A 20845-nucleotide genomic window follows, 5' to 3' on the forward strand; every position below is an offset into this window, starting at 1 on the left:
TCCCAGTTAGAGGTCGCCACAGCGGATCATCTGTCTGCTCATGATTGGCAGTGGAGTTTTACAGTGTCAAGTTGCCAGCCCGGTGCCCAACCTTCCACAGAAGGCACCCACACATGCACACACTCACACCTAGGGCCAGTTTAGAGTGTCCAATCCACCTACTGCATGTCTTTGGGATGTGGGAGGAAACCAGAGCACCCAAGTAAAGAGATGCTGATTAACCCCAAATAAAGTTCAGCTGTCGTAGTAAGATTTTTCTGACATTTACTCAGTTGCCTGCTACAGCAAAAGCCATGGTTCACAGACAGCTTATAAAGCATCAAAGGGATCTCATTTTTGAAAGGTATCAGTCAGGAGAAGGGCACAAAAAAATTTCCACAGCACTGGATATACCATGAAACACAGTGAAGACAGTCATCAAATAGTGGAGAAAATATGAGACAACAGTGACATTGCAAAGAACTGGACATCCCTCCAAAATTGATGAAAAGACAAGATGAAAACTGGTCAGTGAGGCTGCCAAGAGACCTACAGCAACACTGAAGGAGCTGCGGGAATTTCTGGCAAGTACTGGTTGTGTACTATATGTGACAACAATCTCCCATATTCTCCATATGTCTGGCCTATGGGGTAGGGTTGCAAGATGGAAGCCTTTTCTTACACAGAAAAACATCCAGGCCCAGCTAACATTTGCAAAACAATACATCAAGTCTCCCAAAAGCATGTGGGAAAATGTGTTATGATGAGACCAAGGTTGAACCTTTTGGCCACAATTCCAAAAGGTACATTTGGTGCAAAAACAACACTTCACATCACCAAAAGAACACCATCCCTATGGTGAAGTGTGGTGGTGGCAGTATCATGCTTTGGGGTTGCTTTTCTTCAGCTAGAACTGGGGCTTTAGTCAAGTTGGAGGGAATTATGAACAGTGCCAAATACCAGTCACTTTTGGCCCAAAACCTTCAGGCATCTCTTAGAAAACTGAAGAGGAAGAGGAATTTCACTTTTCAACATGACAATGACTCCAAGCATACATCCAAGTCAACAAAAGAATAGCTTCAGCAGAAGAAAATTAAAGTTTTGGAATGGCCCAGCCAGAGTCCAGCCCTTAATCCAATAGAAAATCTGTGGGGTGACCTGAAGAGGGTGTGCACAAGAGACGTCCTCGCAATCTGACAGATTTGGAATGCTTTTGTAAAGAAGAGTGGGCAAATATTGCCAAGTCAAGATGTGCCATGCTAATAGACTCCTACCCAAGAATACTGGATGTTGTAATTAAATCAAAAGGTGCTTCAAAAAAGTATGCAGATGTTATAGCCTATCCTATGCTTCAAAAAAGTATGCAGATGTTATAGCCTATCCTATATCAATTCTAATCAATAGACCCATAACCGAAGCCACAATCCCCTCTATATGGAAAATATCTTATGTCATCCCGCTCCATAAAGGCGGTGCCTCCACAGAATTATCAAACTATAGACCAATAGCCATACTGTCACCGTTAGCCAAAATTATGGAAAGATGTGTCCATAAACAACTTATTCACTACCTCACCCAGAACAATCTTATGACCAAATCCCAGCATGGTTTCAGACCTCACCATAGTACGACCACAGCTCTCCTCTCCTTCACTGATACAATTAACCAAAACCGGAATAATAAAAAAATATCTTCTGCCCTCTTTCTGGACTTGTCAAAGGTCTTTGACATGGTAAATCACCAGTTACTTCTCCATACATTGGAAGCCCTTTACCTAGATAACTCAGCTTTCAATTGGTTCCATGCTTACCTCTCTGGTAGACAACAAGCAGTCCAGTGGCACAATAAGATCTCACACCTGTTACCTAATACCATAGGCGTTCCCCAAGGCTCTATTCTAGGACCTCTTCTTTTTTCAGTCTTCATAAACGAACTACATTCAGTCATCCCCGAAGCCGCCTGTATCCAATATGCAGACGACTCAACCCTAATATGTTCTGATGTCTCTCTATCCAATTTACAAGTAGCCACCCAACTCTGCTTTACTACAGTCGAAAAATGGCTTGCAGAGCATAAACTCATCCTAAACCCAAATAAAACCAAATTGCTTCTCTTTTTTCCCCACTCCTGCCCCTCCTCCCACACATCTCACTATACAATCTAATAATGGAACCATCATCTCACCAGACTCCTATACAAAACTATTAGGAGTTGTCATTGACAACAAACTTAGATTTGATATGCATATCAATCAAACCATTAAGACTGTAAATAAGAAACTTGGATCCTTATACAGAATAAAGAACTTTCTAACCCCTTTTGCCAAATTAGCAATTGCTCATACTCACCTTCTCTCTACTCTCCTATATGCCTCTCCTGTTCTTTCTTACCTTAACAAATGTGATTTGAACAAACTCTCTGCTTCTTATAATCACATAGCCAGATTTGTAACTGGTTTGCCCTTTAGAACGCATCATTGCCTTAATCTGAAAAAAACTTGACTGGTTAGAACTACCCAATCTTCTCAAGTTGAACCAACTCACAGAAGCATTCAAAATCCTTAAACAACCTGATAAAACCCCTGCACTGAGTAATATACTTATTCCTTACTCCAATCTAAGCTGCCTTCGCTCCTCTAACAGACACCTTGTCCACACCACCAAATCCAACAATATGGATGGTGAAGCTCTCTTCGCTAACACCACTGGAAAGCTATGGAATTCCCTCCCCAACAACCTTAGGCTAATTTCCTCCCTTGGTCAATTTAAAAAGACTCTAAAACAACATTTTAAGGCGAAATGGCTCTGCCCATGCGTATATCCAGATTAGATGCCCTCTGTTAAACATAGGCCTCACTTATTCCATAACTAATCCAAAACCATTAGGACAACCTAGAGAGGGGACCTTTAATCCATCTGCCTACTAACCGCTCACCACTGTTACCATATTTTATAACTGTCTCAATTTACCTACTGCACTATTTTAATAATTGTATCACGAACTGTAGTTAAACTGTTAGGTTATAGTAACTAATTTTTATGTAATTTGTATTTTCCTATTTTTCCTTTTCTTTTATTTTTATTTTTATTTCACTGTATTGTAACTATATTGTCTTGTACCAATGTGGAGCTTTTCTCCCCGGGCCTCCGCTGAAAATGGACATGTATCCAGTCGGACTATCCCGGTCAACAAATATAAAATAAAATAAATAAAATAAAAATAAATTAGTTTAAAGATGTGCACACTTATGCAACCAGCTTATTGTACGCTTTTTATTTTTTATATGTTTTCCCTAACAGATTTGCTTGTTTTTCAATTGAATTGTACAGGTTATACGTCACATTAAAGGTGGGAAAAGTTTTGAAATTATTTATTCTGGTCTCATTATTTTATATCACAAAAGCCTGCTATTTTAACAGGGATGTGTACACTTTTTATATCCACTGTAGATAAGTGTGTGTGTGTGTGTGTGTGTGTGTGTGTGTGTGTGTGTGTGTGTGTGTGTGTGTGTGTAAAAACCTTTTTCATGTTAAGGTAATAAATAATACACTTTGTTAGAAGCTTCATAGAATGTTTGCATTGCACTAAAGAAGTCTTTAACAGAGCCAGAAATGAGCTCGCCCCCACTTTCATCTGCTATGCTTCTCCTCCTTTATTTTTCTGTTCATGGTGTTGGCTTCATAGCTTCCTCACAAAAACGTGCATGCTCTCTAGCAGATCTTCCCTGTCTTTTCTGATCTGTATTTAAAGCTATAGTGCCAGTAGCATTCTGTTTTTTTTTTTCTTACGTGGCCTACTAAACTCAGAGTGCTCAAAATGTGGCATAACCAAGGCCATTAAAACAAGAGTTCTAGAGTCTTTCTCATGGAGATTAAATCTTCAGTTTTTGCTGCTGTCACTGTTCTCTCACTTTGCTTTTGATATATTTTTCATTGTGTGATGAGCACTCCAGATCATGAATAAACCCAGTATACGTTAACGTCCCATTCGAGAAAGCGTTCCTGCTAACAAGTAACGTTAAAATCAAACAGTCCAACCTCCGTGCAGGAACGCAGCAGCCTGTATAAATAATGTACCACGATTTCTCAAGATCAAGCGATAGAATAAAAAACAATTGCTCCAACTCATAAGATAAACTCAGGAACGTTCTTTATTCACTTCACTTCAGTAAGCGCTTTCACCCTGAAAAGGGCTTCCTCAGACTGTACAACTCATATAAAAAGCACAGTCCTTATATAGTCTAATCAATTAAAACAATTAAAATTTCAAACTTATTCAATTAAGTCAATTGCTTCTATTTAAAACATTTTAAACTAGTTCTACTATTATTTCTACATACCCTTATGTCTAAACAATCTCATCCTTTTAAAATCAATATACTCAATGTGTTTACTATAGCTATTTAAATATTTCACATAAGAAATCTTCCCTTCATTCAGCCTGAGTATTATACTCATTTACAAGTAATTCATCATTCGTGCCACCAGAAGGTGCTAAACCATTATTTCAATTTAATAAAATATCTTTTATACATTTTTAGCAGCTTATCTAATAAATATTAACTAATGAAATATAATTATATTATAAATTATAAATATATAAGCAAATACAAATGTAAACATATGAAATATAATATGCATTATTATATATATTTAAAATCTACAATTTCTGTGTAAACTATAGGTATTGTCAATCTCTCTAGTGTGCAGAAACAAAATCTTTTCATTACCATAAACACATCTACAATTCTTGTATGTAAAAACAATAGGTATTATCTATTTCTAATGTAAAGATACACAATACCATAACAGTCTTAATACTTCAAAGCTTTTCCTAGCTTCCTTTTCTTTAAAAACGGGTGTAGGTTTACTTTATCATTGAGACCTGGAGGGATAGTCAGCTTTACATCTGATGATCCATCTAGTCTCTTGTTCCAAAGTATAATTTTCTAAGTCCCCTCCCCTTAAGGTTTTGTTGATAACCTATAGGACAAAGAAACTAAAAATGTGTGTACTTCCTTTTATCTTATGATGTTTAGCTAGAGCATTTCGTTCATCTCCTATCCTTATACTATAATTGTGTTCCCTTATTCTTTCTCTGAATTGTCTATTTGTTTTACCTATGTAAAACGCTGTACAGGAACAACATTGAGCTAAGTATACTACATTCTCCGTTCTACATGTAGTACCAGTAAAGAAAGTAAAAGTTTTTCCTGTTACTGGTGACTTAAAGGTTGTATCAGTGTTAATCAAACCACACTGATTACAACTACTACAAGGGGTCGTATTAGAAAGGTATGTAGGATGGTCATTTCGAATTTTATGGCATAATGTTCTTTTTAAGTTTGGTTTATTCTTGTAACAGAATCTAGGTTTCTCACCCACTAAGACACTAATATCATCTTCTAGTCTTAGTAGATGCCAATGCTTTTCTATAATACCTTTATCCTCATTAACATCTCTTGTGAAATAAAGTGGTACACTAATCAAAATGTCATTAAATTCTGATTCCTTATTATTTACACTATCTTCAGTCTCTATATTTAATCTACTTGAAAAATATGGACGAGCTCTTGTATCTCTCATACCATAAACTTCTTGTATTGTTTTAACAATCTCTCTCTCTCTCTATATGATCTATCTAACAACCTAGATTTCAGTCCTTCTATTTCTTCATTGAACCCTGTCTCTGTAGGGTTGAGCCTAGAAGCTCTCATAATCTGGCCCTTTATGACATTGTCAAAAATGCGTTTAGGGTGCATGCTGCTCCTATGCAATAAAGTGTTCCTAAAACACATCTTTCTATGTAATGATGTATTTATAATTCCATTTGTGAGTTTCATAACATTTACATCTAAAAAGGAAATATACTCCTTAGAATAATTCATAGTAAAATATAGGAAATTGGTCAAATTATTTATGTCTTTTTCAATTCTAATAATGCATTTTCACTTCCCTTCCAAACCAGAAAGAGGTCGTCCACAAACCTCTTATAAAAAGTAACATTTTGTTTGAAGGGTACTCCAGATCACCTTCAGGGAGGATGGTTGTTACAATAAATCATGACACTCGGGTTTATCCACCTCCTGAGATGCACTGATTTGGCTTGATTTCCAAAGCTGTTTTCTTTATAAATGGGAAGACTAATGGTTGTCTCCTGTGTACAAAGGTAATGACATACATAGTAGGACACCCCGATAAATACCATTACCAATACTGACCAACATTCTCTTGTGTTCTCCTCACCAGCTGAGAAACTGACAGTCACTTAATTATATACTGTAATTTTATTTTTGCATAGCTGTGTGCATGCTGTATTATGTCCTTTTTAAGGATCTTCACATAAAAATGCTGTTTTAACCATATTTCTGCCTCAGGGGTATGTCATCCCTCAGCTTTGTTAATGAATGGAGGTGTGGTAGACAGATTGAGCTTAAAGATTGCCATACTCAGTACTTATAGGTTCATAGGTAGGTACTAGGCTATCGGCCGAAGGGCCTACGTAAGCCTAGCCAGCAAGGTACCATAGCTTACACCACCCAAGAAAGTTATTTTCCTGTGCCACTGTCCAGCAGAGACACAGAAGTGATCCCCGGGGTGTATTTTCTATTTCCCATCCACTCATCAAGATTTTTCTTGAAGAGTGCTAATGAAGAACTTTGCTTGACATAGATGGGTAGCTTGTTCCAGAGTATAGGAAGTCTCTGGGACAGGAATCTATCCCTCCAGCGTGTCCTGTTTATTGTGGTGACAAGGTTTAGGTCCCTAGAACGTGTAGCTTGGAGGGATTGGGATTTCTTTAGGTGTAGCATGTCCAACAGCTCTGGGTTTGACATAGCTTTATATCTTAGGCAGAGATCACCTCGGAGTAGGCAATATGCTACGGAGTAAAGCTGGAGTTTTTTCAGAAAGCGTTATTTAATTTACGGCTTGAACTTGCCTGCGTGTTATGTTAGAAATGTAATAAAGCAACAAGGTTAAGGGGACTAAAAGCTTTTTACCTTGCTTGACAGAAAAATGAAAACTTTAAAAAAGCACTATAAAAATAAAATTCAAGAAACATTTTATATACCAAATCACGTTTTAAGTAATGTAAAGAAACATATCATGGATATTAAACAATTATATTCACATGCATTTATAAGGAATTTTAAATATTTATATATATATATATATATATATATATATATATATATATATATATATATATATATATGGGTCTACCTGACAACACCGACGCGCTAAAACACAGACAATGAAATCACCGACACCACAAAACCGAAAGTTCAGAAACACGAAACGTCACATAACCGACAAACCACAATCCTCACACTCAACAAACAAAACAAATCCCCTGTCCAAAAAGCACACACACAACACAAGCACACCAAAAATGTTACAAACCTACACTGAACCTTACATACACAACTATCTATGCACTAACCTTAACCCAAACCCTAACCCTACGGTCCGTCACTATCGCACACTCACCTAACCCACGCCCTAACCCTAACTCACTTAACCCGCCCCTATCCCTAACGTCTGTCACTATCGCACACTCAGCTGACCCGCGCCCTAACCCTAACTCAATTAACCCGCCCCTAACCCTACAGACTGTCGCTATCGCACACTTACCTTACCCACACCCTGATCCTAATGTCCATCCCTATCACACACTTACCTTTGCATGTCGGTGTTCTCAGCATCGGGATTCTCAACTGTCGGTCTTCTCCATTGTCGATCTTCCGGTGTCGGTGTTCTCGTCATTGACGTTTCGAGATTTCGCCATTTTCAGGTAGATCTATATATATATATATATATATATATAGATATAGATGTAGATATATAGATATACGCTTCTTTGAAAAAATGGATTATTTTCCATTTTTCCTATTTCGTGTATAAGTGGGTTTATAGAAAGATCTAATTCAATAGAAATGCTAATATTTCATGAAAACGGAATGCTCTATTTGTTTAATTGTTTTAAATGATCTACATTTATTTCAATAGTCCCTGTACTAAACACATTCAGTGTAGACTTAGATGATTGATTACCAGTGTAAACTATTAGGTGATTTGTATCTTCATAGATACAAAATATGAATGGGTTAGAACTGCAAGTGTTGGGATTCATAAAATCCATACTACTAAGTAAAATATCTACACTGTCAGTTTTACCCCAGTTATACAAAGCCATGTTATCATATAAATCAATTTTGTAAATTTCATCTTAGGATTACCAAAATAAAATTAATTTCCCAAACATAGGAACCATCAATAAACAAGGTTTTAATATCAGCTAAAAATAGAACTTCATCTTTGTATTGGAGAATCTTTGTATGGATAAAAAAGATAAAACATTCTGTTGGAGGTGTGATATGGAAATAAAAGCTGACCTGTTTCAAGCTTTTTATGAAACTTGAAACTGTAGTTTTATTTTCCCTTTTGGGTCTATTCCTGCTTCTTTCCAGCCCCTGCTATCAAGCACGCTTTAACGTGCTTTAGCACGATGAAGTGGAGTTGCCACTAGAGCAGCATCGGGCAGCGCCGGTTAAACAAGGTTAAACTCTTTCTGGCTCCAGAAAGTCTGTTCTTCAATTTTTCCCTTAGAACTGCTCTGTTAGGAACCTAAACAGTTTACACCTACACTAACAAGTGCAGCACTTGTTCCAAATAGCTTTTTCTTCTCAAAAAGCTCAGCACTTGTCTTATAAGCATATCCCTTGTCTTATAAGCATTCTCTTTGCAGGTCAAGCACTCCTATATTATACAAATCTCTCACTAGCAAAACCCCCAGGAGTGCCCACTTCCCTGCTAAGCCCACTACTTTTCTGTCTCATACCAACTCATAATTCTTTCTAGCATGTCGAAGGGTCAGATGCTGGCGTCCTCTCCTGCCCAGTTGGTGAATCTGGGAATTCTGAGACAATGTTACAATTGCCTCATGTACACAGACAACCCTCTCCTCCTCCCACGTAACACTAACACTTGTGAGAGATGCAGCTATTTAGCCAGACTGGAGGCTGAGCTCTCTCAACTCAGGACTGGCAAGACCAGGCAGGAGGAGAAGGCAACTACACACACCACAATACCAGTCTCACATAACTCAACCACACCACTGAATCAAACACATAAACACATTAAGACATACTCGAGGCTCTGAGTAAAATTTACCTAAACAGCAGAGGCCTCCAAAGCAGACACCCAAGCAACTGCAAACTCAATACACCACACAAACAACACATAAACAACAAAATCAGTGTGCAAAGCAGTCACTGCCCTTAAGGCCAAATACAACACCAAACATACTTGTCATAGTTGACTCCATAGTCAGACACACTGACGTCCCACTCACCAGACTGAGTAAGGAGAAGGTCACAGTAAGCTGCCTGTCGGGCGCTAGAATCCGCCACATAACACAAGCACTCAGGTCTCTCAACAGCAGGTACAAGTATGACTCAGTCATTGTCCACGCTGGTGTCAACGACCTGAGACATACCTCCTTGGACTACATGAAAAGAGACATTGAGGAGCTCTCTGATTATGTAGCCCAGGCAGGTATGACCCTGACCTTGAGCAGTATCCTACCTTCACCTAGAATGATGCCACAATACAGTGATAAGATGATCAGCTTTAATAATTGGCTTAAATTCTGGTGTCATTCAAAGGGGATCCAATGTCTGTCTGCCTGGGATGACATGCTGGACAAGCCACGCTGCTTCACAAGGGACGGCTTGCACCTGTCACCCCTAGGCTTCCGGATATTGGCAAAGGCTCTTGCCACCCCCATAGTTCCTTTTTTAGGCAAGGCTCAAATTCTAAACCTACCACCCTAGAACACAAAAAAGTAAAAAAACTAAGGGTAATGCTGCTCAATGCCAGAAGTCTCAATCTCAAGATGCACGCACTCAAGGCCCTTCTCAGTATGGAGAACATCGATGTCTGTGTTGTGACAGAAACCTGGTTCAAGGCTCCTGAGAGCACCCCAGCACTAGCAGGTTTCACCTCATATCATGCGTTCCGGCCCCAAAATCCGGACAACACCAAGAAAGGAGGGTGTCCATATTCATAAAGGACACCCACACCTCAAGGTTGGTGGCAACGCCGATGCATCGGAGACCATCCAGGTGCAATTAACCATAGGCAAGACTGCTCTGCAATTTGTAGCATGTTACAGGCCACCCTCTCAAACTCAGGAACCTCATGGCCTTCCTGAAAACAATGGAGGGATAAATGTATCTCCAAACACCATCATACTAGGTGACTTCAACTACCCTAATATAGACTGGGAACACTACTCAAGCCCAAACACTCTAGCCCAAAGGTTCCTGGAGTTCATAAACTCAAATGCCATGGAACAACTAGTCACCATCCCCACAAGAGGAGAAAACATACTTGATCTCATCATCACGAACATGGGATCACAATGTTCAACACCGAAGTATACCCCTCACTGGTGAGATCAGATCATAAACTAATCTCGCTGGAGGTCCTCATCCCGCCACCTGAAATAAAAAGACCACAGAAAAACTTCTCAAAAGCCGACTTCACACTTCTAAAACTAGTGTGGTCTCCTTTAAGGCCCCTGAGCCAGTGGTAAACATTACTCAAACCACTGAATCACTTACAAATGCCTTCTACCAGCACCTACAGGACTGCATGGATCAGGCAATCCCAAACAAAACTAAGACTCTTTGTACCAAAGGCAAGCGTCCAGTCTGGTGGACCCCAGCCATAAACAAGCTCTACAACAAAAGGAGGAAGCTACTACAAGATAGAGCAAAATCCTTGAAAGGTAAGACACCTTTGATCATTATAAGTAAAAAACTAAGAGCTCTCATAAAATCATCCAAGGCAAATTTTGAGAGAAAAATCATCAAGGACTCAAAAGACAATCATAAGGCCTTCTTTAGCTATGTTAGAAACCTAGGAGGAAACTCCCAGATATGCTCAGAATTAGTTCAAAATGATGTGAAGATTACTGAACCTACACACATTGCCAACATACTGGCTGACAGGTTCAGTGCAAACTTCTCCCTCCCCCAAAGGAGAGATATCTATACCAGAGGATTGTAGCCCCCAAACATCTCCAACGCCCAGGTGAGAACTGCTCTCTCCAAAAAAACACAGCATCCATGGGACTGGTTGGTGTCCCGGCTGTGTGCTCCACGAACTCAATGAGGAATTAAACCCGCAGTTAGGACAGCTGTTTAATCTTAGCCTCACCTCAGGATACGTGCCAAGGAGTGGCGCGACTGTGGTCCCACTTCACAAGGCGGTGCCTCCACCGACCCTGGAAATTACCATCCCATTAGCTTGACAAGCCTTATCTGCAAAGCCATGGAGAGGATCATAATGGAACTCATAAATAAAGACATAGGGAACTTGCAGACTTTGGATCCAACCCAGTTTGGCTTTGTCAAAGGCAGATCATGCCTTTAAACTTGGTTGACTTTTCAAGACAGTCACCAAGGCCATTGATGAGGAAAGGCAGTCCATACAGCCTACCTTGACCTGGCAAAGGCCTTCCCACTCAGGTATCATCGAAAATCATCAGCTTGAATGTAAACCCATACATCACAAGATGGGTTGCAAACTGGCTAAGTGACAGAACCCACAGGGTCAGAGTTGCTGGAGCCATGTCAGACTCAAAGCCTGTCACAAGTGGTGTCCCACAGGGCTCAGTCCTGGGTCCACTCTTGTTCGGCATCTACTTTTCTGAAGTACAAGCAAACACAGGAGGTTATGGCTGACAAAGTTTGCAGATGACTGCAAACTGGGCCATAGTCGAAAACACATCTGACACAGATATCCTTCAGAAGGGCCTCACAGAAACGGATAACTGGTGCCAGAGCCATGGCCTAAAGTTAAATGCCAAGAAATGCATAGTCATACCCTTCGGGAAAAACAAGGTTACCCCTAGCTACCATATAGGTGGCAATCCACTGAGCACAGAAGAAGTCATCAGGGATCTGGGGACCCAGGTTGACAGTAGCCTTCGCTTGACACTCATGTTGCTAAAGTAGTTAGGAAAACCTTCTACATTGCCCACCTGATCATGAAGGGATTCACATCTAGATCAAGGGAGGTCATTGTCCCCTGTACTCATCACTCATTAGACCTATGATTGAGTACAATACCCCATTCGGAATGTATCTGACCCGACACCTGCAGCAGCTGGAAAGGCCCCAAAAGTTCCTCACCAAAGGATAAAGGGTCTCAAAATATGTCTTATGCTGCCCGACTGAAAGAACTCCAGCTCTATTCAGTCTCATACCGCTTGCTCAGAGGTGACCTGTGCCTGACATATAAGGCCATGTCAAACCCTGATTTGATGAATATGCTTCACCTCAAAAAATCTAGATCCCTCAGAACCACAAGGGTGGGAGACTTAAACCTTAATATGGTTATTAATAGAACGTGCTGGAGGGACAGATTCATCACCCAGAGACTCCCTATGCTGTGGAACAAAATCCCGGTACATGTGAGGCAGAGCACCTCGCTGGCCTTGTTCAAGAGGAATCTTGACCAATGGATGGGGGATCGCAGATATACCCCAGGGATTACTTCAGTGTCACTGCTTGACAGAGGCACAGCAAAATAATAGGCATAGTTTTATTCAAACTAAAGGGGTGGCGAAAGCCAAATAACTATGGGCTAGGCTTATAAATGCCCTTGGGCAGATAGCCTAGTATGAACCTATGAACCTATGAACCTATGACTATAGCACCTTAAAAGATTTTTTGACACAATCTCAATAATTTACATAAGCATTGTGGTCTGATAGCCTCCAATTAACTAAGCGTTGGTTTTGTGTAATGCTGTAATACCATTTTGCATAGTTAAAGGACAGTTACTACTACTCCAGTGCCTTTTGAAAGTGATAGAAAAGACGATTACTAAGACTTGAAAGAAATACATTGCTCTCCCATTTTCAGCTTTCTTGAATGCAGCCACTGTTAGATATGAAAATGAGATCAAATTAGACCAACAAAACACTTAACCTTTTTCTCTAAATTATTATTATTATTTATAAGAACAAAGTTAATATATCATTTTTGTAAGTGTTCAAAGTTATCATTTGTAAGTATACATTTATTACAGTAAGCTAAAATAATAAATACACGCAATCTCAACATATGTATTGTTACAAATGCTGTATATATTGCAAATCATTATTTGTATGTAGATTTAAATAGATGTTCTTCTTAAGATCACACTGCTGCGATACCCAATGCTTCTAAAGGTACATGAAGAAAAGAGGAAGCCCTTCATAAGTGATCACAGACAAAGAAGAGGACCTTCATATGGGCAAAAAAGGTCACTCCCCAGTCACTTCCTTGCCATCTTTAGTCTCCTCTTCAGAGGATATGTGATCTTTTCTGAAATGATTAGTTGTGTGGGGGAATTTTGGGGCAGCCTAAAATGAAACCCCTTGTCACCCAGAAAGAGGGAATTTGGGAGTGTTTATGTGCTAGAAGTTTATAATCTGATTTCCTAGTCCTTTTTGTATAATGTTTCCCTAAATTCTGTAAAATGGAAAGCTGTATGGGGCAATGTAATGCACTAAAAGTCCTGGCAAAGTGCAGTATTTTATTTCAATTTCTGTGATGGAGTAAGACATAAACTGTTAAATCCAGCAAACAGACTATGAAAAAAGGACTGAAACCTTCTTATAACCATTTTGTCTGTCTTAGACTCACACTGAAGCAGCCAGTTTTGCTCTGTGGCTGAAATGTGAGCTTTACTCTCACAGATGTTTACCTTCAGAACAATTTAGTGGTGCAGCATGCTAGGGATCATTTGCAATGTTGTTTGTACCCTTGTTAAAATTTGCAGTTGTGTACTGGTGTCAATGGGAGCACAAACGCTTTCCTTTTCTATTCTGGTTTTCTCTGAGATACCGCATTTCATTCTTTACATAGAGAGAGTTGGTCCTAATTATTTTTTTGTGAGGTAATGCTAATATGTAACAATGTTTTTTGTAAACTCTGATTTCCAGGGCTGTATTGGAAGAGAATCCATACCATCGCATGAAACTTGTGGTAAGGTGGTATCTTTCTGGGTTTTATCTAAGGAGTCAGGTAAGTGTGTGAAATTCTTGATCATAGATCTTCTATAGCCCGAACTCTTGGGCTATGTGTATTAGAATTTAGCAGCGATTTTCAAAAATTATAGCAAATGGCCAGAAAGTGGAAAGCCTGTCTTATTCAAGTAAGTAGTATGTCTACAAGTACTTGACTCAGCATTGTTATTGATAACGAACATCTGTGAATCTTAGTTCTGCGATAAAATTGTTTGCATGCCATTAAATAGCACTAACATTAAAAATATCAGGAAATCTTTTTAGAATAAGGGTGAATTTGAGGACAACTTCAGAGTGCTTAGAGTAAGTCACTGCTGTTGACAGGTATGACTATGACCCTTTTATTATTCTGTCATACATGTTTACTGCACTTCAAAACTAGCCATCCCTCACTAGTTTAACTAGAACATTTGCAGGTGCACACATCCTGAAGGTCTTAGTTTGCCATTGTAGTTGACCACATTTTTTTACATAATCTTCATTAATACCGTTAGTAATATTCTTTGTTTCAATTAATGACTCTGCAGAATTTGAGGCAGAGCTACAAAGATAGGCATCATGCCAGCAGTCTCAGATATATAGCTTAGCTCAAACATTTGATCTATGTTAAAATAAAAAGCAGAATACTAAACGTCATAAAACAAAAGTCTTAGGGTGTTAAATATGCACCTGTTTGTTAGTGGAGGCTTGCCCAGAAAGTGATGATTAAGCCAATTCTAATAGTTCCACAGTTTAGAATACAGAGTGGCATAGGAACTGACATGAGAATAGCTCCTATTTCATAGGTTCATAGGTTCATACCAGGCTATCTGCCCTAGGGCATTTATAAGACTAGCCAGAGTGTGTTTGGCTTTCACCACCCATTTTAAATTAATTTTGCTATGCCCTTTTTCGAGGCTAGTATACTGTGCCTCTGTCTAACAGTGACACAGAAGTGATACCCGGGGTAAACCTATGATCTCCCATCCACTCATCAAGATTCCTCTTGAAGAGAGTCAGTGAGGGACTCTGCCTAACCTGGACTGGGATTTTATTCCAGAGTGAAGGGAGCCTCTGGGTTATGAATCTGTCTCTCCAGCATGTCCTATTTATTTCAGTGCTGAGGTTAAAGTCTCTCGAGCACGTAATTCGATGGGATTTGGATTTTCTGAGGTGCAGCATGTCCATTAATTCCGGGTTGGACATGGCTTTATACATCAGGCACAGATCGCCTCTGAGCAGGTGGTATTCCACTGAGTAGAGCTGGAGTTTCTTTAACTGGGCAGCATATGGCATCTGTTTGAGCCCTTTGATCCTCTTGGTGAGGTACTTTTTGGGTCTTTCCAGTTGCTGCAGGTGTCTGGTAAGGTACATCCCAAAAGGGGCATTATACTCAATTATGGGCCTGATGAGGGATGAGTAAAGAGGCATGATGACCTCCCCTGATCTAGATGTGAATCCCTTCATGATTAGGTGGGCTACATAAAATGTTTTTCTAACCACTTTGGCCATGTGGTTGTCAAATGAGAGATTGCTATCAACTTGGGTCCCCAGGTCCCTAATTACGTCTTCTGTACTTAACGGATTACCACCTATGTGGTAATTTGTGGGCACTTTGTTTTTGCCAAAGGGGATGACTGTACACTTTTTGGTGTTTAGCTTGAGGCCATGGCTCTGGCACCAGTTGTCTGTTTCTATGAGGCCCTTTTGGAGGATGCTTGTGTCGGCTGGAGAGTCAATTATGGTGCCCAGTTTGCAGTCATCTGCGAACTTGGTCAGCCACAGTCCTTCCATGTTGGCCTGTACCTCCGAGAAATATATACCGAACAAGAGAGGTCCCAGGACTGAGCCTTGTGGGATGCCACTTGTAACTGGTTTGGAGTCTGACATGGCTCCAGCAATTCTAACCATGTGAGTTCTGTCCTTGAGCCAGTTTGCAACCCATCTAGTGACATAGGGATTTATATTTAAGCTGGTGAGCTTATCTATAATGCCCGAGTGGGGTATTGTGTCGAAGGCTTTTGTGAGGTCCAGGTAGGCTGTGTGGACCACCTTCCCCTCGTAAATGGCCTTGGTGACTGTTTCAAAGAAATTGACCAGGTTTAAGAGGCAGGATCTGCCCTTAAAGCCGAACTGGGTAGGATCCAGTGTCTGTAGGTCCCCAATATCTTTATTTATGAGGTCCATGATGATCCTTTCCATAGCTTTGCAGACCAAGCTAGTCAGGCTTATGGGGCGATAGTTTCCAGGATCCGTTGAGGCACCACCTTTGTGGAGAGGGACCACTGTTGCGGTACGCCATTCTTTGGGTACATACCCTGTAGTAAGGCTGAGATTGAACAGTAGGTTTATGTTTGGGTTTAGCTCTTCTTGGAGTTTATGTAGGACGCAGCCTGGGACACCGTCTGGTCCCATTGGTGCTGTGTTTTTTGCTTTGGAGAGGGCGGCTCTTACCTGAGCATCTGAGATGTCAGGGGGGGCAGCACTCTGCTGGGATAGATATTTGCCCTTTTGGTGGGGGGGGGAGAAGTTCGCACTGAACCTGTCAGCTAGGATGTTGGCAATGTATGTGGGTTCGATGTATTTTTTGTCATTTTGGACTAATTCTGAGCATATCTGGGAATTCCCACCCAGGTTCCTAACATAACTAAAGAAAGCCTTGTGATTATCCTTAGTGTCCTGTGCAATTTTTCTCTCAAAGCTGGCCTTGGACAATTTTATGAGTGCCCGTAGTTTTTTGCTAATACTGATCAGAGATGCCTTCCTTTTTGGGATTTTGCTCTATCATGTAGTAGCTTCCTCCTTCTATTGTATAGTTTGTTTATGGCTGGGGTCCACCAGACAGGACGTCTGCCTTTGGAGGATTGGGTCTTGGGTTTATTTGGGATTGCATGATCCATGCATTCCTGAAGGTGTTCATAGAATGCATTTATAAAGGATTCTGCGGTCTGGGCCATATTTTTCACAGGCTCGGGGCTTTGAAGGATTCCACCTCGGTTTTGAGGAGTGTGAAATTTGCTTTAGAGAAGTTTTTCACTGTGGTTTTCTGGGCAGGGGTGGGGTCGGGATGTGAATATCCAGTGAGATTAGTTTATGGTCTGATCTTACCAGTGAGGGATACACTTCTGGTCTGGAGCATAGAGTCCCCATGTTGGTGATGATCAGGTCCAGTATGTTTTCCCCTCTTGTGGGAGTGGTAACAAGTTGTTCCATAGCATTTGAGTTTATAAATTCTAGGAACCTTTGGGCTAGGGTGTTGGAGCTAGAGTAATGCTCCCAGTCTATGTTTGGGTAGTTGAAGTTGCCCAATATAATGATGTTTGGAGAGACCTTCATATTTTCCAGTGTTCTCAGGAAGGCCGAGTGGGGTTCCTGGGTTTGGGAGGGTGGTCTGTAGCAGGCTATAAACTGGAAGGCAGTTTTACCCACTGTTAGTTGCACATGGATAGTCTCTGATGCTTCGTGCTGTGCCACCAACCTGGAGGTGTGGGTATCTTTGATGAATATTGATACTCCTCCTCCTCCTTTTGTGGTTCAGTCCAAGTTTTGGGGCCGAAAAGCATGATATGAGGTATAACCTCGTAGTGCTGGGGTGCTCTCGGGAGCCTTGAACCAGGTTTCTGTCACTGCACAGATATCGATGTTATCCATGCTAAGGAGAGTTTTGAGTATATATATATATATATATATATATATATATATATATAAATAAATAAATAAATAAATAGATAAATAAAAATGAGCTGCCACTTGTACTATTTGCTCCTATTTGTTTAGTATACAGGAGCTAGGAAGCAACACCGATTAAACAACACATGCACTGAGTTTTCATTAATATTCGTGAAATTTACCATTGTGTGATTTAATGAAGTACTAATGACCAGTAAAAAAGCGATCATATGCTGACTGTTTGCCAGTCAGCTATTTTTTTATAATTTGTATATAACTGTATAGTAGGAGTTTAGTAATAGCAAACATACTGCTACTGTGCATGGCTTTAGTTAGCTGTCTGTCAGTTAATAGCAGTACTGAGGCATCTTCGTATGGTCAGTTTTCTGTACACTTACTTTTGTGACTTTCTATATTCTGTCAATTCTTTAGATCCTACCCTGTAACTTGGACAATGCTGAAAACATTTTTGCGACCAGTTCACTTTAAGTAACATAAAAATGAATTAACAGATAATACTTTGATTATTTCATGGGAAATAATGTGCTGTAACCATAATGATTTATTTGACCACACACACACACACACACACACACACACACACACACACACACACACACACACACACACACACACACACACACAAAAATCAATAGCAATGTCTTCATGGCTTCATATACTAGTGTCTATACTGCACTCACTCACTATTGACCCTTGATAATTTCATCCCCAATGGATTGCACTTTGGGAAGCCACCCCCTTTGCCCCACCCAAGTTATGGCTCTGACTGGAATTGTACCCCGCCATGCACTGGTGTAGTTCAGGCGTCTTTAAATTGACTGTGCAAGTAATGTAACTGGCAGAGTACTGAGTAAATTCTTTACATAGACCCACTTCATAGAGTACTGCATTTGCATACAGCACCCCGAAAGCGAATTGCTTAGTGTGCATAATGGTGATTTATCAGGCATGCTTCATCAAATTCTCTCTTTCAATGACTTTGTATGTTGATATTCTCTGAGATAGTGTAACAGTGAGGTAAGGAAGTTTTCTCTTTTGATGTCACAGTTAGTTTATTTAGAGATGTGGGAGTGAGGGGGTACAGGAGGAGCTTGGCTGCCTTGAGTAAACATGCTTTGCTTATGTTGTTTGCATGTGGATTGTTCTTGCTTGTTTTTGTAGTGCTCGTCAGCAAAATCAGGTAACAGAGGAGTAAAGAGATTGTTTTTTTCCTTACCATTGTACAGCCTCAAAACTGGTTTATTTAAATATGATGTAGGGGTATGTTTGTTGCATAAGGGCTTCACTCCCCCCACCACCTTCACAGAAACAGCTGTTGTCTATTTTTTTTTTTTGATTTGTCAGGATTCAGCAGTTTGCAAGCAGTGTATTTCATCAGGATGTAAGATTCATTAGTGAGCACTAATTATCCTGTAAGTGTATTCATCAATAGACACACACACACACACACACACACACACACACACACACACACACACACACACACACACACACACACACACACACACACACACACACACACAGGAAGTTAAAAATATCAATAAGAGATTATGGTATTTCATCTTCTTGAAGGCCATTAGGTTTGTAAGCTTTCCTTCATTGTGGATATTACTGCACATACTTTAGATACCCCACTTTGAATTTATACATGCTGTTTGCACAACTAACAGCTGAGGCTCTCACTGACATGGAAAAGAATGGAAAAACAACGTGTGCTGTAAAGCAGTTGTTTCTCACAATTTTTCCCTCAGTATGCTAGGAATTTTCCATCTTCTAAATTCCATTCCTGTAGTAGGCAGTATGGTACCTAGTAATAAAAGCCAGACAGGACACAAAAGTGCAAAATGCTCCAAAGGAATCATTCAGATCTGTGGTCTGTGCATGTGTGATGCATGCATGAGATTTGAATTCTCAAACTTGCATTTGCTAAACTATCTCTGCTTTTGAAACTTTGCTACAAGGCAGACCGAGAGGAGTATTCAGCAGGTACTTGTGCTTTGCTGATGAGTTTACGGATGCCTATTTGCGTGTAAGTGTGTGTGTGTGTGTGTTTGTATGCGTGTGTGTGTGTGTGTGTGTGTGTGTGTGTGTGTGTGTGTGTGTGTGTGTGTGTGTGCGTGTGTGTGCGCGTGTGTGTGTATTTATGGGTACGTGTGTGTGTATACTTAGGGATGGCAAGTTAAATTTATTAGCTTACTCAGGCTCAGTTCCTGCATCATAGCTACATGCTGGTACTGCAGTGGACTTTAAGAAGGCGGGGGGGGGGGGTTGCACTCCTGGGTGTATTGTCCTTTAGATGAGATGTTAAATTAAGGCCCCATCTGTCTACATTAATGGTAGTTACTATGAGATCTTTTACATCGACCTGAACTATTGAAAAAAGTAGGGGAAGTTCCCCAATGCCCTGGCCAGATTTCACCAAGTAGTATAAATACTGCCAAGGGTCTCCCCTGAAAAGAATGCTACTAGCCGAGAGGGACTAACCTGGTCAGCAAAGGATATTTAAATTAAAAGGTTTACATTAAATCCATATCTATGCCTTCATTTCAAAAGTAACAAAGAAAATAGTATGCATGCTGACAGTTTTTGAGCCATGTTTATGTTAACTGGAGGAAGAGAGACAAGTAATGGGGCACCAGAATGGTTGCAGCGTCGTGGCCTGGTCCATTCCCCTGCTTAGGGCCCCACTCAACATGATCCAAATCCGATGGCCAGGCTTCATATTGGAATAGCACAGTGGTTTCTAAAGGATATATAGAACCAAACTTCATATTTATTACTTATAGCACTAACTACCAACATTTTCAGAAGAACTTATGAGATTAATATAGACTCCTAACTTATCATTCAGTGTAACCTACATCCAACTACATCCAGTTTTTGTCAGGAGCTACACATGATTTCTAAAAGGTAATTCTAAATGACTGTAGGAAGAAGTCTTCCTCTACTGCCATGGGTCTTATTGCAGCCAGGTCCCAGAGTCTGTGAAGTTGTAGGTATTCTGTGGCAGGAAGGTCCCAGAGTCTTTGAAGCTGTAGGTATTTTGTGACAGGCAGATCCCAGAGTCTGTGAACATATAGGTATTTTGCGGCAGGCAGGTCCCAGAATCTGT

The 20845-nt window shown here is 40.3% G+C and overlaps 1 protein-coding gene across 1 annotated transcript in view; it reads left to right on the plus strand.

The window, feature by feature from the left end:
- Positions 1-20845, plus strand: part of LOC122814993 (oxysterol-binding protein-related protein 8-like) — a 182931-nt gene that overhangs the window by 82892 nt on the left and 79194 nt on the right. Inside the window, exon 8 of the mRNA XM_044087247.1 lies at positions 13981-14062. Coding sequence (XP_043943182.1) covers positions 13981-14062 — 82 coding nt within the window. The remainder of the gene's footprint in view (positions 1-13980; positions 14063-20845) is intronic.

Source organism: Protopterus annectens, chromosome 11.part0 (genome assembly GCF_019279795.1).
Source record: "Protopterus annectens isolate FY-2018-M chromosome 11.part0, PAN1.0, whole genome shotgun sequence".
Classification (NCBI taxonomy): domain Eukaryota; kingdom Metazoa; phylum Chordata; order Ceratodontiformes; family Protopteridae; genus Protopterus; species Protopterus annectens.